Source organism: Chenopodium quinoa, unplaced genomic scaffold (assembly GCF_001683475.1).
Source record: "Chenopodium quinoa cultivar QQ74 unplaced genomic scaffold, ASM168347v1, whole genome shotgun sequence".
NCBI classification, from domain to species: Eukaryota; Viridiplantae; Streptophyta; class Magnoliopsida; order Caryophyllales; family Amaranthaceae; genus Chenopodium; species Chenopodium quinoa.
In genome coordinates, this window is record NW_018745024.1 from 5,536,116 (window position 1) to 5,562,612 (window position 26,497).

Sequence of the window (26,497 nt, forward strand, 5' to 3'; positions counted from 1 at the left end):
TTAATTTTTGCTAATGTTTTTTTTTTTTAATTTAATTTTTTTTAATAAATACTGAACACACCTTTCTTTAACAGTACTTAAATTATTTTCATAATTTTTTTGAATAAGTGGAAGAAAACAAGATATATAGATAACTAGGTCTTTAAGAACCGATTTATGAATACCAAAATTGATATATTAGACCTGATCAAAGTTGACCCCACTCGAATATTGTCGGGTTTGGGCTACAATCTTTTTATAAATATACCACTAATATTTGGTCCCGGGTAATGCCTTGTGCCATTACATGAAAATTGTAAATGTATATTAAATTTATAACTCGGGCTAATATATTTAGTTTTGATTTCACCTATGTAAAAAAAAAAAAACATGAAATATGATATGGCCTTTGTGGTATGGTATTTAGTTATTAATTTAAGGTTGCTTGTTTCAATTTGAATGGACAAAAATTAATTATATATACGTAGTATTAATTAATAATATAAGTTAAGCATTAGTAAGTGCGAAATTTCAGATAAACAAGAAAGTATAAGAGAGTAAAAAGGAAAAATAATCGGTGCCACGACTACAAGTGAAAAGAACATGAAATAATATGTATGGACAAAAAGATTAAAATATATTAAATAATAATTATTGCGCATTGGTAAGTGATAAGTGGTAAGTGTGAAATTTCAAATAAACAAGAGAGTTTAAGAGGGAAAAAAAGGCAAAAAATAATCACTGCCACAAACAAAAGTTAAATTCTAGATTTCTAGCAGCACGCGACAGCAAAAAAACTACACGATTTTCATTTTTGTATTGCTTGTACAACTACAGCCAGGAAGGACTCTGTTTTTATGAAATCCCAATGGCTCCAACTGAAGCACTGTAAAACTGACGAATTATACATATTCTAGGAATATGGATATTTAACTACTCTATAAAGCTACAATTTAAGCCAAAATAATATGTCAAACCTATCTATCTTTTCAGAAAATTTGTGATGAGACTCAAAAACAAATCATAAAAAAAATTGTGCTATCTTGAACAGGTTAAAGTAACTAGTCAGAACGAGGCAGCAGGAAGCTGAACCCCGAATTGTCGCGAATAAGAGGAGGAGGTTCAACGTCTGAGATATCTGTTTTTTCCATTGATTTTGATATGTCATCAACAGAAAATGGAATACTGCACCAAATTGAAAGAAATTAAAATATTAGTCTCTAACAAACAGCATATGATCTAGTTTTTGTAGATCACTTGAAAAACTCTTCATATCCTGAGTATATCAAGATGATAAACTTGAGTTTTCTCAGAGATAAACATGTTTGTTGAGGAAGGCATCGCTACTAGTTTTTTTAAGTATGTACGGAGTAACACATAAACCAGTAAAGAAAAGAATTCCAGAAGAAATGGAGGAATGCAGTTCACACTATGGCAAGGCAAAGCGGGATCAATATAATTATTGTAATTCACTATACTCTCTAAGAGAAGTCAGAAATACGAGCAGACCTTGAATCATCATCTAAGAGGAAAGAATTGCTAACTGCATTGTTTGAGTCTTCCGTCATTAGGACCCTCATGTTAGATATAACCTGGTTGCAAAGAATGATTTAAGCTAGCAATTGGCCATATTAATTCCAACAAACTGACTGAAATCTATTCTCCCATAATCATGAAGGCAAAAATTGAGGCTTACCTCTGGACTCACGCTATGGGTGCCATACCTGTCATCCCAGTACATTGTGCTAATCCGGTACAACTGTTGTATACTTAGAACCTACCCACAGGCATAAACAGTGGTCAAAACTTTTTGAAGATATAACTATGCTGATCAACTATTGATCTTATTTTTTACTCACAGGGCAGAGATGATGGCTAATTTCATCCAAGGATTTCTTTGGCTTCTGATGTATTACCTGGGGAAGAAAAAAAAAAATAGAAAATCGTATTACCACTCAGCTCTCTTGCACATCAGTCATGATAATAACTGTCTGATAAATCAAAGATGATGAAAGGAGGTATGTTACCAGAAAGCCAATAGCCTGTCTAATATGCTTCAGTTCGTCCCAGGCTGAACCTGCATACTGCATCCTTTCCATATTACTTCATATTAAATAGAGGATAACTACATGTATTCAAAGATCAAGTAAGCTTAAAAACTGATACCTCTTCTGTTGCAAGGTAACACCAATGTTCAAGCTCAGCCAAACCGGCCTTAACATATTCACCATTACTAAATGAACAGCATTCACGCCTTAATAGAAGGCTGCATCAAAAGTGGAGAAAGCTTACATTATATTTTCTATCAAGAGTAAAAAAAAATCCCAAAGTATATAAATGAAATTACAATACCTGTTGAATAATTGAACATTGATGAATGAGAATATTTGTGTGAATACCTTTCGTGCCAAAAATGGAGGCACCTGAAACAGGGGAAGAAAAAACAAGCCAAAAAAGCATTAACGATGCAAAGACTAGCATGAAAAAGCATATAATAAGATGGATGTTCACTTAAGACATCAGAGGGAGTTGTACAGTTATAATGTCTATATTAGATTTTTTTTAAAAATCAAAACCAGTCCATTGAAATAAATTGCCTCATTGATCTTCCCCCTTCCTGTTTAGTTCTTAACTTCTTCCACCTTTTATGTTGACTCTCTTTCATGCTGCTTCACCTTTTCTATTCATTTTTCCAGTGGAGGTAAGCTACTATGGCACAGGACAAGAAGAAACCAAAAGAAACATAAGAACAAAGAGGTTAAACTAACATGATTTGCTTTAGATGTGTTCAAGAAAGTCCCGAGACTTTTAACAATTGCTTGCCAGTGAGCAATCAGTGCTTGCTGGGCTGCAGTGTTTGCAACTGAACGTGATGAACTCTTGACTAAACTTGCTCTTGATGTTCGTGGAGCCTATTTAAAAGAAGGGCTAGCTCAGATCAGAGATAACATCCAGGACTAATGACTTAATTTCAACTCAAGGAAAAAAAAGGAAAGTACAAACCTGGATGCACAATCCAAGCAGTGGAGAAATTTCTTTCTTAAGATTGTCTCGAATCATTCCATAAATCTTTTCAACGTATGCTGTAAGCTGCTGCTTGAAAAGCAAAGCTGGGTACTTGGCTTCAACTTGGCGCAGAGAATCTGTACCGCCAGTCATGCCATTATTGGCAAAGGCAAGACTAACTCCATGCGGGATTCCTCGGAAACTCTATATAGAGGCAAGGAGGATATGGGACAGTTAAATTTGCACTAAAAAAACCAGATCTTTCAAGAAAATGAATCTACTTCAAATGGCATAACTTGGAAAGATAAAACCTTCCCAGATAAACTTACCTGGCTCATTCTCCCAAAAATAGTTGCTGATGACGTCCTGCGGCGCTGTGGTGCCATTCCAGCCGCACTATTTGCCTTTAGTGTGTGTTGCAGCAGCAGAAGAAGAGTTGACGCATTTGACAACCAATAAGCCAGTACATCATTGTTATCCTGTGCCTATTTTCAAAGAAAACGAGATTTAACTTAACAAATTTCATTTGAAAGACTAATCCAGAATGTTAGCTAATATATGTTACATTATATATCTTCTAGACTCTTCATTATATCTACTTTGATTCTCATCCAGAAGCCTCAATAATCTAGAACCACTTATTCGTAAATAGAATGTAAAAAGTGAGAGGCAAAAAGAATTTGATGTGATATCTGTCCACAAATGGGGTTGAAATCATGATATTAACAGCTAGGAAACAAGTCAACTTAGCAAATTGTGCATGTGTTTGTAATTTGTAACGTAAAAGACCATGCAAAATGGATGCCAAGGACATCCCACTGGTGTCCAATCGTTGAACAGTGTCCCTGTTTCCAAAATGTGTCTGGTACTTGGATAAGTACCCATGTCCAATACATTCACTTATATCTTAGTAACATAGTGGCTCAGAATTACAAACCTCAATAGCATGACCAATTGTCTGTATAATTCGGTCAAAAATACCAGTTCGCTCCACTTCAAATGATCTCCAATGGAGAAGGCATTTGTATATTAAGCAGGCAGCTATAGGTCTGTTCCCTGCAAACCCCAGAGGCTGCACTATACATTGAATAAGCAATTCCTGATTCTCCTGCTGTTTTTCATTAAGAGATTTTTGTGGTTTCTCTTCTACTTCGGTTTCTCTATGATTCATGGAAGGGCTATGCAAATCCTGAAGCATCAAGAGGAAGTTATATGAGTAAAATAGAAACTGCAGTAGGCATAATGCAAAGTGGCCGAGCATTAATATTTTAAAGAAGGATACCCGATAATGCGTGTCTACAAATTGGTTACTTTCAGATCCCCTCTGCCAATCAAAAAGGAAAACAAGGAACATTAGAGAACATTTAGATTTCATACTTTGGACATTATTAATTTGTTATTCCCTCCATTCTAAACCAATTTTTCTAAAGTCAGTTACCATTTTAAGATGTCTCAAAAATATCTTCCTGTCAGTTATAATAAAACAACATTTAAAATGTTACCTTCTCATGAGCACTCTGGGCCCTTCTCTAATAACCTTTGCCACACTATTACATCAAGTTTTTTCACTTTCCTTTACAAACATTTTCTCTCTCAATCCAGTTTATTCTCCACGTCCAAAACTAACAGCAAGGCTATTTTCAGATAGGAGGAGTATTCAGTATTCATCACCGAGTATACCTGAAGAACCGATCTTTGGCGACCTGAGGCGAACTTATTGGATGACATTGAGACAGCTTGTTGGCGAAGAACTTGATTCTCTGATTCCAAATTGGCAATCTTCTCTTCTAGCCTGATCAGAAAGGTAAAAAAAAATGTGAAATAAATGGTACCGTCGCCAAAAATTCGATTCATCAGAACTGAGTCAAAAACATCAAAGAATTATATACACATGTTTTGAACATGCCAAAATAATGGTGATTCAGATCCTCCATGCCTCTCAATTCACTATTGATAGTCTATATAATGCAGTAGTTACTGATTCATATTTAATGAAAGAAATTACTAGCTGAACATGATATAAGCAAACTAAACACATTACACACACACACACCCATTCAGGATGGGTATCCAATGTAGGTACTACAGTATCGAAAAGAAGAGAGAGAAACATGCAAAAGGACAACTTAAAATTAAAATCATATAACATATGGAGGCATTGACAGAAATAAGTCAAATAAAACACAGCAACTTAATTTTAATGACCTAGCACTAACCCCTCTTCAGGGAAGGTTAAAATGCATGCATTCAAGTTCCAGTTTCATGTTTCAGACTAACTCTCAGTGCTTAAGGCTCACAAGGTCTTAGACACTATAACAGGGTTATCTTGAATGCAAATTTATCAGCTTGCAGGGCTTTCTCCTTGACAGCAACCTATTTACAGTTTCTTTTTTAATAACGAATCAACAAGTTTAAGACTTCATATTGGGAATTTTCTCCAAGTAAAAATGTAAAATACAGGCAACCAAAAAACAAGGCAGTCTCAACATATCATCAGGAACACTTCTCACATGAAGTTGACAAGATAAAGCATCGAGGACCTTTAGATACCGCAGATTTGACAGCTTCTATCACCATTATCTAAAAGTAATATACAGATAATTAATTAATTGTCCAGCTACTTTCTGTCCCAATTGCACATATCTTCCCAATGAGATGAAAGTAAAACCTTAGTATCTGTAATCAAGGAGACAAGGACCCGTTAATTTACAGTCTTTGTGACTCAGAATCTACACAAATTTGAGCTAGAATCAGCTTCCTTTTCATTCAGTTACCAGAACAAAACCCACAGCAATCCCAAACTTTGGGTTGCTAGTAAAGGAATACTTCAACAGCTTTACATTATGGATGTGAGAAAACTCTCTTCTACAGCACAACTTGACACATCTGTTTAAGCCACTACTATGACACCCAGAGATATAACACCATCTGTACAGACATGTAAGAAAGGAGACTTGCATATGCTTGTAATAACACTACCTATTAAGGGATTCTTGGAGCAGCAAAACCTTTCCATCTGATTCATTTAACTTTTTAAGCCTTGCTTCATTCAATTCATGTGCTTCAACAAGTTTCCGATCAGATTCGTCAGCTCTTTGTTTCTCTACTTCAAATAAGACCTGAATATTATAGATCTTAAGAAGTCAATCATGAAATGTGGTATTCATGCAATACCAACAAATATTTCGTATACAATTTCAACTGAATTGGAACGTGTAAAGAAATAAATTATTACTAATTTTATGGGACCAAAGATCTATGTCTAAACCTTACCTTAAAACTTTCCACTTCTGCTTTCATGGAATTTAGTTTTTCTGTATCTTCAACAAATACTTGAGTTTCTTTGACAATAGGGGGTGCTTCTTCATCGGCCTGTTTCAGAGCTTCTCGTTCCTTTGCAAGTAACGAATTAGTCTCATCTATTTTGATTTCCATAGCTTGCACAGTAGTTTGCAGTTTTGCTATTTCCTGGGCTTTTGCTTCCTCTATATCGGTCTGCAAGATAGTAGCACATATCTTCTTATTAGAGCATCAAAGGAGGGTTAATAATGACTTGAGAGCAGTATTCAGCTAAAACCTAGTTCTTAACAGAGTTAACAACTTCATAACTTGCAAATAAGAAAAAAATGCAGTACCCGCAACCGTTTTTCCAGCTGTAAACGCAATGAGAGGTCCTCAACTTGCTTCTGAAGCTTGTCCTTTGCTTCCTTGAGCGCCCCTGTTTCTCTTGATGCCTGCCCAATACAAATGGAAACCGTTGATCAAAAGCATGAAAATAACAAGCAGAGGGGAGCATCCATGAGATAATATCATATTAAATGATGGTTCTTTTGACTGAAATTGACAATGACAGTAACAGGATGTTATATATAGAATGGATAAACAGGAAAAAAAAATTAAATAAATAAATAAATAAAAATAAAAATTTGGGAATATTGATAGTTAATTGTTTTTTATGAGACAAAAACACCAAATAGAGCAAATCAATCCCAGCTTAAGTGGCTGGACAGTGGACACTTTCACTAAGAATTAGCTAACAGAATAGAACTTTAGTCAATATTGATCATATCTCCTATCTCCCTAGTTGGCTCTATTACTATCATTCCTTCTCTAACTAGCTCACTTTTCTTGCCCCTCAATATACTAGTCAAAATGCACTACTTATAATGCCCTTCCCCATCGACCTGATGCAGACCATGCAGTACAGATATTGATAAGATGGAAGATTGCATTTAGCTTTAATCATATCCAAACTTCCTTAAGTAATGAAAAAACATAACATGAGGGAGGGGATTGGGGAAGCATGCATTTGACCCAATTAGCTCCATCTCCATGCCTAAATGGTGATTACTTCGGTTCAGAAAATCAAGTATGAAAAGCTTAAATGTTACATGAACTAATCAATTGATCTACTAAATGGATTTTACGTAACAATTTGTGATCTTGTAGTCTTACTTCCTTAAATTATTTAGTTTAAAGATTACAATTTGTGATCTTGTAGTCCTATTTCCTTAAATTTTTAGATTACAATTTGTGATCTTGTAGTCCTATTTCCTTAAATTTGAAGATAACAATTTGTGATCTTGTAGTCCTATGATCTGCAATTCTGCAGTCCTATTTCCTTAAATTTTATCTTGTAGTCCTATTTCTTGTATCTGTGATCTTGTAGTCAAATTTCGTGATCTTGGTAGTCCTATTTCTTGTAGTCCTATGATCTGCAGTCCTATTTCCTTAAACCTCTCTCTCTCCCTCTCTCTCTCTGCACAATCAGCTATTTAATACAGCCCTCTGTATCTACCCCAAAAGCCTACACCCCCTATTAGTTACTCTTAATATGCATGCACAATCCTAAGAAGACAATTATTTGAAGACGAAAGGAGTATGTATGATATCAACAACAAAAACAAAGAAAGAGAAAAACAAAATGACAACAGCATGATGAAAATGACTGTAAACCATAAATTAACTATAAAAAATATACCAACCAAGGTAATCCTAGTTTCAGAAAACGTAGCAAGGAAGATATTGTAAGCAACAAGCAAAGTAACAAAATTTACAATTCTCCTAGATTTGCATAGAGGATAGCCATCTACTGAAAGAAGAGTAAAAAAAAAAAATCCATAACACCAAGAAATTCCCTGCCATATCTCCACAATTAAACAATAAAGGTCTAAGCTGTCCTTGTCTTCAGCCTGTTAATTTTACTTAATTCTATAATCCTTTCATCCAAATAGAAGGGTACTGCTGCTACTTAGTATCATAAAGGCTAAAGTATGTCCTTATTCTATTCCTAACAGAATCGCAAGACAAAAAGCTTTGATTGCTATGTGATTAGCATTCTTAGCATGTATTTGTACAAGGAATTGCATTACCCTGTGCCATCAACACTCAAACCCTCCTATATAGGATATCAGAAGATCTATCTTGACTGAAGAACCAGCAGCAGCATTGCACGATATTAAATTTATTGAAACATGAATAACATACAGCTGACTAAATACTACATGTCCAGAAAACTCTTCTGAAGCAATACCCAGTAGACCTTACCTTATTCCCTTAATACAGTAGCATTAACAGAAAAGGTGTTCAATTCATTAATTCAAATATCTAAATTCCATGTGATGGCCTAAATTTTTGTTTAATCAGCCAAGCTTGGAGCATTTGATTCTTCCTCAGCCACATTCTTCAGATGTAATGCTGTTGGTATCAAGAAATAGAATCATAGCCATTAAATATGATATATTATCAAACCATGGATGTCATGTGAATGAATTTGAATCAGGAGGACAGGGAATTATCCCAAAGACCTGTCTCCATAACTTGCCCAAAGGGGATCAGCCAACGCCAATCACATGTCAGTCAGTAAATGCTTAAAAATCTAAAGATGTACCATGTTGAGCCCCTAACACACTAGTTAACTATTGCAGGGGGGGGGGGGATTGGGTGTAAATAATTGTTAAATATCCCTTCCCCATCCTTTATCAGGGTAAATTTATCTCATGCCAAGCTCTATAAGAGAAGGGCAAATCCAGTTTATCAAGATACTCATATCCCAGCATTTGAATTTTCTGTTTATGTTGGATGAGGACATAAATGATAAGAAATACTGCCATGTATACAGGATGGCACAACAAACATAATGCAAGCAAAACTGAATAACTGACCATCTTGAGCTTTCTTAGTTCTCGTTTTGCAAGTCTTCCCCTCCATCTACATTGTGTAACTAAGGATGCTTTTCTCAGATTTTTGTAGTATGATGAAGCTCTATGGCAACGCCATCGGCTCTGTCCCAAGTATGACCAGAGTGTCAGAAGTATTATCTTTCAGAGCTGAATAATATGATAAAATGAGCCCATTCTGAAAAAACAAAAAAAAAAAAAAAAAAAAAAAAAAATTTAAAAATGAACCTGAATAAGAATTGCCACTTTGTTTTGCCTTCTAATGTGGTATTCTTTACGAGCAGCCATTGTCCGTAAAGTCATTTGCAAGGCTAGAACTGAGATACGAAGTTTATTATACTTATTCTTAGCTTGAAATTTACGTGCATTCTTTTGAATTCTGGTAGCGGCTGCTTCCCTTCTCATTTTGTCAAACAGTTTGCAAGCAAGGTTTCCTAAAGCCACATGAAAAATGCATATGAATCAATCATAAGTATAAACTGCATGTTAAAGTTCATATAACTAGGGAAAGGAACATTTCCTTGGGCTCTCACACAGAGAGACAGCTCCAAGTCTCCAACATCCAAGGCCTAGATGTGCCCTACCATAATCACATCTAAGAGACAGAGAAAAGAGGAAACAGGGGGAGGGGAGGGTGGGAGAGACTTGTAAGCAAATGTGCAGCAAAATTGTATGATTTATAATCCTTTAATATACTACCTCCGGTTCCTTTTATATGCAACTTTGGTGTATTATTTGTGAGGTATAAAAAATTCCAAAGTTGCATATAATACGAACCGGAGGTAATATTAAGATTTTTTTTAAAAAATAAAATAAAATAAAGAAAAGAGAGAGAAATACACATATATTTATATTATATGAGACATGAATGAATTAGTTCTCTAATTAGCAGTATGTTTGGAAAGAATGGCAGAGGGAAGGTGTGGATGGCCTTCCAAATCTTCCAACAATTAAAGGATTTGGTTTATTGTAAGTGAAAGGGTAATGGATCTTTTACCATCTCATCCCATCCCTTCCCTTCCTGTCACCCATTCCATATCCAAACAAGGGGAAATAAAATTTCACTCTCTGTAACCCTTTAAATTCCCTCATACAAACAAACAAACTATTAAAGATTCATACTTTTTTTTTTTTTTTTATAGAATGTTGACTCATGTTCAGGGACTGTTAGGAAATGTATGATCGTATGTGTATAAAAGCTATCTTAAAGTCAGCACATAGAATTGATCATTGGGCTTATTAAGCATCTAAATTAGTATTGGATAATATGTGTAGAACCTAGTTCCATCTCTTTTTATTTTGAGGGAGCGCGGTTGAAGATTGTATATACCATAAGTTCAATGGAAGTAAACATATTTTCCTGGTCTTATGTGTTGATGACATATTGCTTGCCAGTAACAATATAGAGTTATTGCATGTAACCAAGAGATTTGTATCAAAGAAATTTGAAATGAAAGATCTAGAAGAAACATTCTTTTTCTTAGGATTTGAGATATATCGTGATTTTTCTCGAGAATATAACAAATTAGAAACTATATTGAGAAGATTCTTGAAAAGTTTGGCATGCAAGATATGTCAGGTGATACCCGTGTTGCTAAATGAAATGGGTTTTGTCTCGACCAATGCCCTAAAAATAATTTCAAAACATAGAGATGCAAAATGTTCCCTATACTTCAGCAGTGGGGAGCCTTATATTTATACACGTTCGGACATTGTGTAAATTGTTGGCATGTTTGACAGATATTTAAGCAATTTGTGATTGGATCACTGGGAAGCAATCAAAAGACTGAAAGAGTAATGCGATATCTTTAGAGAACAAAACACTACATCCTCACACATAGGAGGTCGGGTCAGTTAAAGAACACTGGATAGTCCGACTCCGATAATGTTAGATGCCAAGGCTATAGATCCACTTCAGGCTATGTTTATCCACTTGCCATAGGATCCATATCCTTAAAGAGAGATAAATAGGAACTAATACAGATTTCCACTTTGGAAGCAGAGTTTATAGCATGTTTTGAGGCACCTAATCATATTTTATGGCTGCGAAATTTAGTCACTGGAATGTGAATTGAAGATGGCATTGATAGACCTCTAAAGATATTGTGTGACATTAGGTCTGCGGTATTGTATTCTAATTAAAACAATAGTAGCGTGAAAGGTCAAAACATATTGAATCAATTTCCATGTTTATAAAAAAGATATTCAGAGTGGAAAGAGTTGATAGAACATATTGAAACTATGAATGCGGATCTCCTTACTATACCACCCAAGATCTTTCATGCGCATACAGCTCACATGGGTACTATGACATTTGACAATGTTCAGATTTAGTAAGAGTTTGTATTAGAATGTTCATTTTATTACAGACAATCTTTTTATATCATTCTAGAAGAATCAAGTACGTCATTTAGTCAAGTTTTGATATAAGTAGGGCCTATTCTGATTTACTGAACTGAGCTAAACTGAACTGAACTGAACTAATTGGAGCTGAACTAATTTGAACTGAACTGAATTGAGCTGAATTGAGCTACTGAACTGAATTGTTTATGAGAGAAAGAAATTAGGAATTGAACTGAACTGATCGGAGCTGAGTTGAAATTAAGCTGAAGAGAACAGGCCCGTAATTATTGGGGGCTTAGTCATAATATTAAACACAAAGGCTGTTTTGGTCCTAAGTTGGCATGATAATTAATTAATGGACAAAATTTCTCAGTGATACCTTCGTTCATGATAGCAAAGAATTGAGGTCATAAGAAGGTCAAAGAGTATACATATTATATGAGGATTGAGGAAATTAGGAAATACATGAGGCCCCCTAGTGGGAGATTGTTCATATAATAATAACATAGGCCTACATGTATGATCATATGTGCATTAAAGCCATCTTAAAGTCAGACCATTGAGGTAATCGGTTTTAATTAATCAGTGTATTGGGAGTGTATTTTGAAGTAATTCTTACAATGACGCTATTTATAATGGAGAATTTACCTCTCAGAGATGCTTGTATGCACTCTGCTGCCTCACGCAATGAAATAAACTGTTTACGGGCATAATAAGTTCGCACACGTCTCTGTACAATCTTAGCTGCATTGCTGAGTACCTCAGCTCTTCGGGCATCCAATTCAGCCATCTGACCAGCTCTCAGGAACACTTTAGTTTTGCCTATCTGCAATAAATCTGTTATGTAAATAACTGAAGACAGAATACAGGAAACCGACCATCAAGTGGACAAATAGTTTGGCTGAACTTAGATAGGATTAAAGCAGAGCAATTCACTTCAACAATACACTGATGTCCATATCAAACACAATAACTCAATTCCGTTGAAAAATTAGCATCAAGCAGAAACCTTAGAGGCTATAGTGAAGAATCAAATTGTCGTCATCTCAAGGATAGGAGTAGAGTAATACCTGGTAACCTTTTAGCCCTTTCTTTTCCAATATTTTTTCACATGCAACTTTGTCATCATAACTGCATACGAACTTGGTCAGTTACTACCAGATAAACCATTAGGAGGGGGAGAAGAGAAGAGGATGGAGTGATTTTGTCAAAAAAAAAAATCAACAGAAGCAATAGTTCAACATCAGTTTTACATTAAAAAAATTTAAAAGAAGATGATACATACTTCCCTTCTAAGGCCTCTGGAGCAAGGAGTCCAAATCTATTAATAAACTCAAAGAAAAGACGACGAGTAGGGTAACCTGCACAACTGATTCTGATTGCCTCTAGGACCCCCTAGATGAACAAGCAAAAAGTCGATGTCAGATTGAACCAGAATAATAATTGTTGTAGAATACATTCTATACATTATAAGTAGTCAAATAGATAAGTTGCACTCACGCCACAACGCAATTGTTGTAAGATGTTCACATTCTCAAAAATAGAAGGCTTTAGATGATTATTTGGCTTTATACATCTAATGTAATGAGGTTCTGTTGAGCTTAGTATCTCCATCAGCTGTTGCAGTTGTAACTACAACAAAAAAACCATATAACAACATTATCAACCTATTCTACAGAAAATGAAAAAAGTTCCTTAGAAGTCAAATATGTCGAAAAGTACCTTAAACCGAGAGCCTATAGAGGAAAACTTAGAAGATTTGTTTGAAGATTTTGTTGTCTCCTCTACCAATGGAGGAAAAAGGCCTGCTACAAATGGACATTTGGAAGATGTAACCAGGTCTTGATGTTCAGGCACCATATAGTCCTTATTTTTGTCCAAAAATTGATCTGATTGATATAGGACCTAAATCAAAATGCAGTGAATGCAAATGAGTATCATTGCACCAATGACAAAGCACAATAAATGACTGAAAGGTCGACATACCTCCCCAGCATAATGAGAAATAATGAAGTCTGTTCGTGAAAGCTTTGGCTTGAGAAGGCGCTTGTGATTTTTGTAAGTCTGATAAAGCTTTGATGCGAATGTCTCAGGAGTTGACTTGGGGAACATACTAGAGAAAAAGAAAGTATAACAAAATGTACGTGAGCGCAACTGGGAAAGTATTTTAAACAGCCCGCTTCAAGATAAATCTTGCAAAGGTAAAGCAGCCTTAGAAAAGGTGAAGGAACAAGAACTATGTGCTTTCTTTATTCAATACATGTGTATCTATACATAAGTAAAAATAGAATGCTTACCAAGCCTCATCCAGAAGAGCTATTATTCCACCTGGTTTCTGCAAAGAAACATAGGGAAAGGTCAGGCAAAGAAACTATCCTAATTCTAAATAATAGTTGCATGGAAAAAAAAAAAAAGTGAGCAAGAAAATTCAACTCGGTAGGTAAAATCCGTATCAGATCAATAAAAGTCAGCTTAACACAACAGGGCCTTTGAAACGAAAGAAAATGATGATTAATGGTTCAAGTCTTTCTTAAAAAAGTTCATTGTTGATTACTTTACTTAGTTTATAAAAGCTAAACCCTAAAAAAGAAAAATAAATGGGAAAAGAAACTAGAAAGAAAAGAATATGCATCTCACAACATTGAGAGAATCAGTTTTTAAATAGGTATATATAGAATTTTTTTTCAGTAATTAGCCCACATTCTCACAAAAAAACATTAAATATTTCACAAATTTACTTGATCAAATCTCTTCCCCCCACTCCCTCCCTTTTTCCTTCATGGCATAACAAGGTTCTCCAAAACAAGGGGAAAAAATTATCAGAAATAAATGGGAAGATAAAGGACAAACGAACACTCAAACCCCAAAGAAACAAGAGCAATAAGAAGGATGCATTTGGGGAAGGGGAGGAAAAAAGAAAAGAGGAAAGAAAGACATATATAATTCTAGGAATCTTTACCATGGTAAAAGAAAAAAATGAAAAAATAAATTACAGACCAAGAATCCATGTGAAACTAAACTAAGCTAATCCAAGACCAAAAATCCCCCTTAATTTGTTTGAAATGTTCCTCATAATATAATTAAATACACTAATAAAAGCAATATCAAAGATAGGCCATAAGACCTCTTGGTTCTTGCAACTATGCTAACTGATAGTAGATTACTCATATGATTATATTTATTATCATTGACTTGTTCTCCAATGACAAAATTACAGATCCTACCCTCTAGTCCTCTACATAGGAGCTTCCTGCACTCAGTTTCTAAACTCCTACCTATCATCCTTAAGTTTGAAGGTGCAAGGTTATTAATTCATAATTCATGATTACGAATGTTGATGTGCTAAACTAATCACTCATAAGCACTGGGAAACTTTAACTCCCATTTATTATAAATCCATAAATAGGAAACAAATTTTCTAACTGGACTACTTGCCGTTAACATGAGATCTTATACCTCAAGTTCTTATCTATATAACTGCATTCTGTAAATTTCTACGTCTAATCTTATTTTGACAATAAGCTCTAGATCCTGCCTTTCATTTCTTGCAAACAAGAATGTAAACAACTAAACAATCATGCAATCACCAGTTCTTAACTTTGTAAACAACGCAATTATTTTATATGGTAGTTATCCTAATCCTATTTTACTTTACATATCAGCACAGTAAAAATTAAAAGAGCAGACTATTACCAAAAATCGAGATCACGAGTCTATGGTTATACTTAGAGAAGCCCCAAGGTATATGGTTGACATGTTTCATTTAATCTCAACCCACACCCAAAATCTTTGGGATAATGTGTTGAAGACTTGAAGGTGAGTGCATTCATGATTTCCTCACACCTATAATATGACTCATAACAATCATACATGGTACTTCAGTTTATTTCCAGTCCCTTTTATTTGGGCTGCAAAAAGGGCATAGAGCTACATTGTTCTTCAATTTGTGTTGATCGTCACTTTCTGATCTAGAATCTTAAGACAAACTCTGATCATAGAAATAACTAACCCCCCCCCCCCACCCTCCTTCCATTCAATTATCGTCACTTTCTGATCTAGAATCTTAAGATAAACTCTGATCATAGAAATAACTAACCCCCCTCCCCCCCCCCCCCCCCCCCCCCCACCCTCCTTCCATTCAATTATCATAATCTTACAGGATCTGTCTTAAAACCCATATCATTTAGGGCTGAGACTGAAATTCTTGGTCAAACAACAATATTGAAAGATAACTGAGCAAGCAAATTACCTTTTCGATAAGATCAAGAACATCTTGATTGTCGACAAACTGAATGTAGCTCCAATCAATCTTCTCTTTTGTATACTCCTCTTGCTCCATTTTGAAGACATGCTGCAAGTGCCCACAAATTTTTATTAGAGCTGAAAAAGTAAAAGCAGTTGAAAGTGCAAGATTTATACAAAAAAATCTCACCTGGTTAAAATGTTGCTGAAGCTTTTCATTTGTAAAATTAATGCAAAACTGCTCAAAGCTGAACAAGATGATACCAAAATATAAGTTTTTTCCTTGTCTTTCAAGACAAAAAGGCTTTCCAAAAATTTAAATACATATAATCCCTTTGTATAAGAATAACTATCACATTATCCCAAGTTCCCAACCCTGTAAATTTTACAAGTCTCCATGGTTTCACAAAAATGACTTTATGATACCTAGTGTCCCAAGGAATATACATGACTAAAATATATGGACAGATGAGAACTATTACAAATGACCAGACAAGAATCAGAAGGACATATCAAAAACAGTACAAATTTAGCAATCAATGTTCCTGAAAAACAGGAGGGAAATGGCCATACGCACTTAAATTCTGAGTCAAATCCTCAAAACCAATTTTAAGGCCACCAAAATCCAATGAATGTTGATTACCCTTCCAGTAGGAACAAACAACAATGACACATGTCAAATGATATTCCAAAGGACCAAAGGCTCATTTAAGAGGTAATTGCTCCAACCAAAACAGCCCATCACATCACCTAACTAAACATGTAAAGGGTCCAACTGGAATCTACACAAAATTTGCCATTGTAATGCTTAGAATGCTATTATACAACCAAAACAGTCCCGAAGCCCAAAACTCAGGCTAATAAAATTACAGCTTCCATAATAAACAACAGATGTATACTAGGTACAAGCAAAATTGGTTGACGGAATTCTATTACTAAGTGAAATAGATTCTCTGCAGATGTGTAACCTCTGATAGACCAGAAATTAATCAGAATAACAAGAAACTCCTACCCATGTCTTCACAATAAAAAATTATATACATATACAAACAAATATTCCTTGTCAACTTTGTTTATTCTTACCTGTTATGCTTAAAACTTTCAAAACCATAGATATCAAGGACGCCAATCAAGGACTTTGAATTTGGATCCTGTCCAATTGATACATTAATTTTATCAACCAGCCTGCAAAAGGAAAGCATAAATCTAAGAGGAGAATGACATGAATATTCATATTCAAAAATAGATAGGAAGCGGCAGCAATAGGATTGCTCTAACACTATAATCATACCAGTCAAAGAGACGAGAGTAGATTGTCTTAGCTAAGCCATCCCTGCTAACTGTGGCATTCAGAGGATCAAGACTTCTTTTTATAACTTCCTCAGGGGTAATCATGACACGTTTCAGTAACGCATCTTCCAATGCCTGAGCATCACACCTAACATAAATTAAATAAATGTTAATTTTCCTGTCTGTGTTAATGTTGCTGCCAAAAATTGTTGATATGCAGAAGTAGTTCATACATGAGAAGTTCCGAGACAACATTGAGATGAAATCTTGACTTATCATCTTTTATAACAGAGGAATCTATCTCCTTTCCTTTAGCAAAATCGATATTTCCAAGATGAAGAATTGCAGCAACTACTCTAAAAATTGCTTCCTGAAGGGAAAAAAGAAAGTGAGAAAAAGAAAATGCACAGCACCACAGCTTCATATCCATGCACAGATAATTAAAATGAATACCTGCTCCTTTTCACTGATTCCAACAACATCCATAGCTCTTCGAGTGGCAAGATAATCTTCTGCATCACTCACGCCAACCAAGTCAATGCACTTTGACTGATTAAGATAATGGAATGTTTTTGGACTTCCTAGTTTGTATTTCTCTATCTCCTTGAAACCAGAACAGCATCGTACAAAAAATCCCATTTATGTCAACATTTAAAAGAAATGGTATACACATACCAGTAATAAGACTTAATTGAACAGAATTATACCTCCTGAGGTGCTGCACAAAGCAGATAAAAACAATGGTAATTACGCTCAGGATCACTGACTTGGCAAACACGAGATCTTTCTAAAAGGTAAGTTCTGATAGCGGCCCCTGATATTCTTCCACGCTTGTCAAACTGGATCTCCACAAATTTACCAAAGCGACTGCAATAACAAGTAATTTAAAATATCCAAACAAACAAAAAACTTAAGGGCATCAATCATGGATCCCAGGACAAGAATCGATTTCTTATTTTTATGCAGAAACAAAGAATATCTTTTGTACAATTTTTGCTGCAATATATGCTTAGAGATGGATTAACACTGATCTTTAGCAGCCAAACATCCTAGAAATTAAGTTGAATAAAGATGTTTCATTTGAGTGGGAAAATATTGTTCACCTGGAATTATTATTTCTGACTGTTTTAGCATTTCCAAATGCTTCAAGAACTGGATTTGACTGCATATCAACCAAATAGTACGTGTAAACTTCATATGACAGAAAAAAATAAAACATATGGGGAAAAAAACAAAAGAATCATACTTCAAGAACTTGTTGCTCAACCGTGCGTCCCTCAGTTGATGAACGACCCCCCAAATAAGCAAGGTATCGCATCAACATCTTTGTAGTCTCAGTTTTACCAGCTCCACTTTCACCACTTACAAGAATCGAATTGCTTTTCCCCTCATTTATCATTGCCCTGTCCATCCACAAAAATTTACTCTTGTACAACACTTATATTTTGAAACAAAAAGCAACAAGATCAAATATAACCTGTAAGCAACATCAGCCACTGCAAAAACATGAGGACTTAGCTCACCCAAGGGTGCCCCTTTGTATTGTTGCATCATGTGAGAATCATAGAGATGAGGCAGTCTTTGAAATGGATTTATGGCGATGAGTATATTTCCAGTATAAGTCTATCAACAATGAAAATTATTTGCAAAAAAAGAATTCGGTTAGAAACTTACCTTAAACGATATATATTTTAAAATATACTAGCCTTCTGGCACGTGTAATGCACGGGTTATTCATATAAAATTGTATTGAGAGATAAGTGAGAAAATATAAGTAAGTCATTATAGGGTATAATATGTAATCGGAAAAATTGTATTGAGAGATAAGTGAGGAAATATCAGTAAGTCATTATAGGGTATAATATGTAATCGGAAACATGATTAAAGAAACTAAAATTTTGGATTTTTAATCGTAAAAGAGGCTTAAATAGAAGGTGGAAGGGCTAATAATAAAGAGAGAATAGAAAAAGGTTGAATTAAAGGGGAGAGATGAAGTGTGTATGAAAGATGAAGTATAAGTTTAATGAGAGAATTAAAAAAAATGGTGTAATAAAAAATTAATAGTGTAAGATGACATGTGGCACTATGGTTAAATTAGAGAAGTGAAAATGGATGGGGACATGTGTCTTTCTTAGTTTCTTGGTTATAGTTTATAAATACTAAGTATAGATGGTAAAATATATTGAGGAAAGCGATAGATACACAAAGTAAGCCCATGGTGATCTCTGAATTAAACAAAATTTACATGTAATCCTAAGAGCATGACAACCCCTAAAAAACCCATGCAGCAAAGGCCTGCAAGGCAGGCATCTAAGTAAACCATTCACTCTTAAGAAAGAAATTACAAAGAGACCAACCAAAATATCTTATATTACTCCTTCCCAACCCTAGGCGCCAAAAGGTAAAGCCGTAAAGGTGGTAAACCTATTCCCAAACCAAAACATAAACAGTAATAGGGCAGAACCCATGCAGCAAAGGCCTGCAAGGCAAGGCAGGCACCTAAGTAAACCATTCACTCTTAAGAAAGAAATTACAAAGAGACCAACCAAAAAATCTTATATTGCTCCTTCCCAACCCTAGGCGCCAAAAGGTAAAGCCATAAAGGTGGTAAACCTATTCCCAAACCAAAACATAAACAGTAACAGCGCAGAACCAATGGGTATTCTTCTTGTACAATTATGAAAGTCTCTCTCTCTCCCTCTCAATACTGTTTCTTAAAGGGGGGGGGGGGGGATGACGCCCAGCAGTACTTACATAGATTTCGTTGAACTCATATCTAGTGCGCAGGTTCTGTAAAACACCTGGCTCATGCAAATAAGACAGCTTTGTCATGTCATCAACCCCAGCTGGAGGAGCCTCCATATCTTTAGGATATAAGTTTGACAATTTTGCAACAACCTATACAGAATACAGGTCACACTTAATAGATTACAAGTCACTAAATTCTTCAATTCTGAACATGAACAGATTAATTTTATTAGCCATCAGAATCAATCGATTTGAAGATGAATAGATAAACTATACTTTTCTAACATAAGAATAAGATTTTATACAATACCCTAGTGTTAAAAGATAAGTGCTTGAAGCAACAAGTCTGATGTCAAATGCTTTGTATAAATAAGCAATGGGAGTAAATAATGCCATGTTCAGAAACACAATAGATTACAAGCTCTGAGGCAATCAAAATTTTATACTCTATTCTATATTTCTATGAGCATGTGTGAGCCCAAGTCCTTTCAAATGTATGACAAGGTAAAATTGGGTTTTGACTATAGAGAAATTAGAACACAGTCGTTTGTAAAAAAGTAATTTTCACAATAATAGTTCAGCCAAAGTCCTTTCCAAGTATGACGGTATACACTTGGGTTTTGACGATACGGGAATTTACACAATGGCATGTTCCCAAAGCACATCTAACTTAATTGGCACAATGGCATGTTCCCAAAGAAGATCTCTCACCGGAGATATAATCTAGCAAATCTCCACAAAGCTGAGCTTTGTTTGATAACCATCTACGATCATAATTAGCAATGTTAATGACCAGTAGAGAATCATATATAATGACCTAAATTAAGCTGAGTTGTTGGAAATACTAAGAAAGAAAGATTAAAGCTACAAGTAACTTAAGGAGGAATTGAAGACAGACTGACAGAGTAATTAAATTATCAGGTGACAATCTTGCTATCCCAAAATTTGTGTACAACCAGCATAACCCCTCTCCTCATGTTAACATCAAAAGGCTCATCAATGACAAGCAAAAGCATAAAATGTCAGGGTACCTTATTTCCATCGGAAGTTTCAATTTCAGCTTCTTGTCCATTTATTTTTATAACTTGTCCATCAATCCAAGCTGATTTTAGGTCCTCAACCCAGACATGAGAGCCTGCTTTTATGTTAACTGGAGTACCCTGTAGCAAATAAAATGAATAATATTACAGATCATCTTTAAACCAAAAAAAAGGACCACAATTAAACAGTATTTGGATCAGAGAAAATGGGCCATCAAAAGAATTGTCATCAACTCATCAAGAATATTACTTTGTTCATGTCTTACTGTACACTTGCAGCTGTATCTGAGACAAAGTGAGTAAACTGAAGTCCAGGACTTAGCAATTAGCACAACTTTATGTCCTGGGATAGAATAGCTTCTTTATATTTTGATTCTGTTTACTTATGGTGCATTTCCCCATTTGGCAAAGGACTCATTAACAGATTCAACACCAGATAGATATTTTGATTGAGATTAAAATTAACATAACTCAAGGCTACATGATTACTAGCTTTTGATGCAAAAGATAAAGTTAGATTGCTCCTCACTATGTACATGACATGACCTTGGTATCTCCCCACAGCAACATAAGAAAGACACGGACGCAATCAAACATTATAAAATAGGCATATATATTAGCATGTTACATCATAGATTGTAGAGAAGTATAGGAAAACTTGACATGACATTAATATTCATTTGATCTTACGAAGTACATGGATTTGAACCCTGGATCATCTTAGTCAAACTGGTTCAACTTATCACTGAAACTATTTAGCTAGCTAATGTGTTTTTTACTTCTTCACTGCAATGGGCTCTACTACAAACTGGATATCAGCCATTCCACATATTTTTGTTGCCATAGTGAAAACTATTACATATACTTCAATATAATTGAACTTCAATTCAAAAAGCGCCATCTAAGAGTTTCAAATAAGAGCTATGTTAACTTAAATCTACCATTAACCCTAATCAACTTCAGCTGAAACAGAGCCTCTGTTACTTTGCTCAAAGGATCTAATATGATACTTCATACACCTTAAGTTCATAGGATGAAAAGACATTTTATTTAGTCCATCATAAGCCAAAACCAAATATCGAGGACAATAGTAAATCTTTACAGCTTGCCTTTTCATAAAGTCTGCTTCCATAAAAGCATACAATGTTAAACTTATATATCGTTACCATTTTATGAGGACACCTCATAGCAAAAGTAGAAGTTACTTCTACAACTTGCTGCTTTATTCAATTATACCCCATCCCATAGCATCTCTAATGTCAAGCTAATTGCACAATTAGCTTGTTATGCCACATAGAATTTCATGCTATTCCCATTTCTAGCTAGTTACAATAGTGTGGATCCCAATGAACTAGCAACTCTACTTGCCAACAAATGGTTGGCTATCCATTCTACCTTCTTTTTCCAAGCAAATTAGCTTGCCCAAGCTAATTTTCCATTTCAACTTCAAGAATTAGGCAATCAAGCTAATAGCTTGGGCCTTCTAAAAATTGCAAGTTAGTCGCTAGCTACAATCATTGGAATGCGCTTAACTCAATAGAGGATATGCACATAATACTTTAGTGCACGGTTTTTCTAATATGATGTGCTTATGGAATAAAACAAATTCGATAATATGAAACGAAGGGAATATCATATTAAACTTCTACTTCATTAGTATTAATTCGACATTACCAAGCCTTGTTGCATTAATTTTACCAATGGTACTTCCATGACATTCTTAATCATCTAAGATATCAAAATCAAACCAAAAACTACGAAACTATCAAAACATTCATCATTCTTACAAAATTTCACATCTAAAATTAAATTTGAAACCCAATATTTTCAAAATCTCATAACAAACAATCATCAATCAAATTCCAGCAATCCAAAAACAAAAACAATAAATAAAATCACATACCATTTTTAGGTATCAAAAACTCAATCAAATATCGCCAAAATTCGCAATCATAATCATCAACAAAACGTTCACCAATCAAAACCCTCGTCAAATTTCTCCAATTAGGGTTACAATCCACCAAAATCAGAGAAAAATCAATTGACTTTCATCATATTCTTCTTCTTCTTCCTCTTCTTGGTGGTTGAATATGGAGTTGAGAATAGTGATTTTCTCTCTCCTCGGCATAGAAGTGGGAGTGACATTCTGCAATTAGCCCTGTAACTTCGCGTTGATGTTCATCAATCATTGCAAATTACGCCCAAATTGTAGGAGTATTTTCATGGTTCATAATTAATTGTAATTTTGCAGTTTTTCTCGCTCGAAATTGGCGCGTAAATTGTTTCATTCAATTGTGTGCATTTTAGAGATTGTGAAGTGATTTTTGATTTTGGGTGGTAACGGAAATTTTGTAGGAATTATTTGATTCATCATTCTTACAAAACTTCGGTTAAAATAAATAAAAAAAAATTAAAAAAAATGGAAAACTAAGTGTGAATCGCAACATACAATTAGTTTTTCCTAAATTGTTACAAAACTGAATGATATTATTTTGATAAAATTATTTGAGACGAACCTAGCGAGATTTTACATGCTCAAGATCAATAAAACTTATCTAGTTGTCAAACAAGTCAACGATGACTTACTTAAGTCAATAATACTCCCTCCGTCCCCGAAAGAACGACTCATTTGACCTAATTTTAGTTTCAAAAAGAATGACCCATTTGCATTAAAACATCCACCAATTTGCAATAATATTTGTGCAAAATTAGCTTCCCCATATAAAAATTTGATTTTCCATGTAATTTTATTACTTCCTCTCTCTATTTTTCTACAAACCCCATGTAAATTTATATTTTCAATATACTTTTACTTCTTTTTATTTAACTTTCTTAATACCGCGTAATCAGCCCAAATGGATCGTTCTTTCGAGGACGGAGGGAGTAATTAAAAACTACAATTTTAAATAACGCATCAAACAGGTTTCCAACCAAATGTCTGAGTGGGGTAAAATACCCCAGAGCTAATCAAGTAGGCAATAGCCTATTTTTTTAAAAAGCAATAACCTATGTCCCTAACATAATAATATAGAGTTAAGTATAAATTTAGGAACTAACCTTTTTAATTTTTCACCTTTTGGGACCTTATGGGCAGAATCCGGCCAAAAAGTGAGTCCCTTAGATTAAATAAGTTAGTTCCCTTACTTAAATAAGTTAGTCCCTTAAAAACTTCCAAAAAGAAATTAAATCAACTAAAAAATGTTAGTCCCCTCATTATTACTTTTGCAGGTTGATTAAATGGTGGCGTATGAAACAAGGACACGTGTGCACGGGGAAGGCAAACCTTCCGCTGCAAGCTTTGTAAACGAGTGGTCGACATTAAAAACGTTTCGTTTTTCTATTATTAAAAAAAAATCGGAAAAAAGCATTTATTGATAATTTTTTGCAGCTAATTTATACATCACAAATATCTCAAACACAGCATAACCTCGATTTAACTACTACAACAGTTCGGATGTACTAGCGAGGTATTTTTCTACAAAACACTAATTTACTTGTACATAACATTACAACAATAACAATAACTAGACTTAAGATTATAATTCTATAAAATGAAACATGATTCTTACTGATTTCTTCCCTTTATGCAGCCTGACATTGCTTTGTATCACTTTGATTATTTCATTTCATCTTCCATTCATAATCATCATCAATCCACACCCAAAAATCACATCCATTAGGTTTCATGTAATTTTGGCATGTATGATTTCTCCTAAAAGGATTTCTAGTTGTTCTTGATATTCTCCGAGCAATCTTTCTGGAACATCTGCAGAAAAATGTAACACTAGCTATTCCTATTTTCTTACAAAGATTGGAAAAGAAATATGAAGGACTGAAGGCTTGCTGCTATTATTCTTCTTGGATTTTAATTTTTTTTGAAGATTAATGGCTAGTTGCTATTGCAGTAACTTTTTTTTTGGGTTTTATTTTTTGTTGAATATTTGGATAATATACTCCTTTTTGGATATGCATGCTAATTAATGAAGAAACTGACTTATTTTGTACAAAAATTAATGAGGGACTAAATTTTATTTTTTTTTTTGCCAAAAACTAAACTAAGGGAATCACTTTTTCTCCGGTGAGTTAAAGGTGGGTTAAATGACCGGAAACTTAACTAGAGGTCTAAAAAGTGAAAAGGAAAAAAAAAAGTGGGAGGTCCTAAAAGGTGAAAAAATGAAAAGGTTGGACCCTAGTTACAAATAAAATTGGAGTTAAGTATAATACTATTTATCAAGTGACGCCGGTGTCGTTACCAATGACCAATGACGGGGTATTACAGATAAGGTTGGAGTGGGAAGCCTATTTATCAAGTAGGAAGCTGTAGTGAATGCATAAGACCAAAAGCTAAGAGAAAGTTTAGCATGTGTTAAGAGGGATAGGTCGATTTCAACAATGTGACGATGTCATCGTTCAGCAAAACCATTATATTTGGGAGTATGAGGAGGAGACGTAAGATGAGATACCTCATCAATGGTTAAAAAAGAGGCTAAAGCTTCATACTCAACTCACCCCCATTGTCGGAATACAAGACTTTGATTGATTTCTCAAAAAACTTTTCAACAAGAGCTTTGAAACGAATAAATACTCCTTTAGTATCAGATTAATCATTAAGGGATATATTTGGTAAAATGATCAACAAAAATGGTATAGTATTTAAAACCATCAAGGGAATGGACCGGAGATGTCCATTCTTTCGTATATACTATATCAAGAGGGCGTGGGAGATCAATGTAGAGTAATTAAATGGGAGTTTATGACTTTTATTGCATTGACAAGCATTGCAATAAAAGGACAATGAGCTAGAAACATCAAGATTGTTTTCCGAAATAATATTTTAAAGATAACAAGGGAAGGATGACCAAGGCGATGATGTCAATTATTGCGGATGCTTTGACAGTAGATAAAGCCAATATATATGAAGGTGATGACAGATCGTAAACCCCTTGGTTAGTTGGACCCTTAATAAGATGTGCCCCGTGAGACTATCTTTGATTAAGAAGGAATCGACTGAAAACTCAATAACAAGATTATTGTCAGCACACAATTGAGATATGGAAATAATGTTATGAGTCACAATAGGATCACACAAAACATTCTTTAACCAAATAGATTTAGAAGAAGTATTGGGAGGAGGAAGAGTGAGCGAACCGGTGTGGGTGATGGGGACAATGGTGTCGTTACCAATGACAATCTCTTCGATTCCATGATAAGGATGTTGAAGAGTTAAGTTGGATATAGTGTGAGTAACATGGTGAGTGGCTCCGGTATCAAGGAGCCAAGAAGTGGAAAGTGTGGTGCTTCTATCTATGGCAGTGTGAACATGAGGTGCTAGCAACATGTCTTTAGAGTGAAGTGAGGTGGACTTATCCATAGAGAATTGTTGCTGGAATGTGGAGCAACATTTTAAGATGTGACCATATGCATGACACCATTGACATCGCGGAGTGGTCATTGTGTTGGAAGCCATGGTAAAACTAAGGGGAAAAAAAGTTAATTTTTTTTTAAAATTTTATTTATCTTTTCCTGCTAGATACCATGAGATAATGAATAATGTTGTATATCCATGGGAGAATATTAAAATATATATATATATATATATATATATATATATATATATATATATACAAGCCTAAGATGCTAATTATGTAATGTACAACTAAGAGAATCAAT

The 26,497-nt window shown here is 34.6% G+C and overlaps 1 protein-coding gene across 4 annotated transcripts; it reads right to left on the reverse strand.

The window, feature by feature from the left end:
* Nucleotides 1-721: 721 nt before the first annotated feature.
* On the reverse strand, nt 722-23,435 carry LOC110708370 (myosin-9-like). Of its 4 annotated transcripts, XM_021886492.1 has the most exons (38): nt 22,731-23,435; nt 20,819-20,947; nt 19,794-19,937; nt 18,517-18,662; nt 18,286-18,442; nt 18,143-18,201; nt 17,747-17,906; nt 17,493-17,642; nt 17,273-17,409; nt 17,041-17,187; nt 16,833-16,934; nt 15,940-15,997; nt 15,757-15,858; nt 13,805-13,842; nt 13,494-13,620; nt 13,230-13,412; nt 13,008-13,139; nt 12,793-12,902; nt 12,578-12,638; nt 12,156-12,333; nt 9,393-9,598; nt 9,150-9,269; nt 6,621-6,719; nt 6,259-6,480; nt 5,965-6,104; nt 4,666-4,777; nt 4,268-4,309; nt 3,923-4,174; nt 3,315-3,470; nt 2,983-3,189; nt 2,748-2,891; nt 2,332-2,402; nt 2,146-2,245; nt 2,007-2,063; nt 1,839-1,895; nt 1,676-1,756; nt 1,489-1,571; nt 722-1,164 (listed from the first exon to the last, which is right to left on the reverse strand). In XM_021886492.1, exons 1-38 carry the CDS (start codon nt 22,731-22,733, stop codon nt 1,041-1,043), a joined length of 4,596 nt encoding a protein of 1,531 aa, XP_021742184.1. In that variant the 5' UTR covers nt 22,734-23,435; the 3' UTR covers nt 722-1,040. The 4 variants fall into 4 exon arrangements, 2 of the variants coding, with proteins under 2 accessions (XP_021742184.1, XP_021742185.1); XR_002508718.1 differs by lacking the exons at nt 722-1,164; nt 1,489-1,571 and having other exon boundaries at nt 1,685-1,756; nt 2,007-2,056; XR_002508717.1 differs by lacking the exons at nt 722-1,164; nt 1,489-1,571 and having other exon boundaries at nt 1,685-1,756; nt 2,007-2,070.
* Nucleotides 23,436-26,497: the final 3,062 nt, after the last annotated feature.

Coding starts and splice junctions, on each gene's coding strand:
- LOC110708370 (XM_021886492.1), bottom strand. Junction 13,843..15,756: donor TTCTTGATCTTATCGAAAAG/GTAATTTGCTTG, acceptor GTTTCTTTGCAG/AAACCAGGTGGAATAATAGC. Junction 2,246..2,331: donor AATGTTCAATTATTCAACAG/GTATTGTAATTT, acceptor CTTTTGATGCAG/CCTTCTATTAAGGCGTGAAT.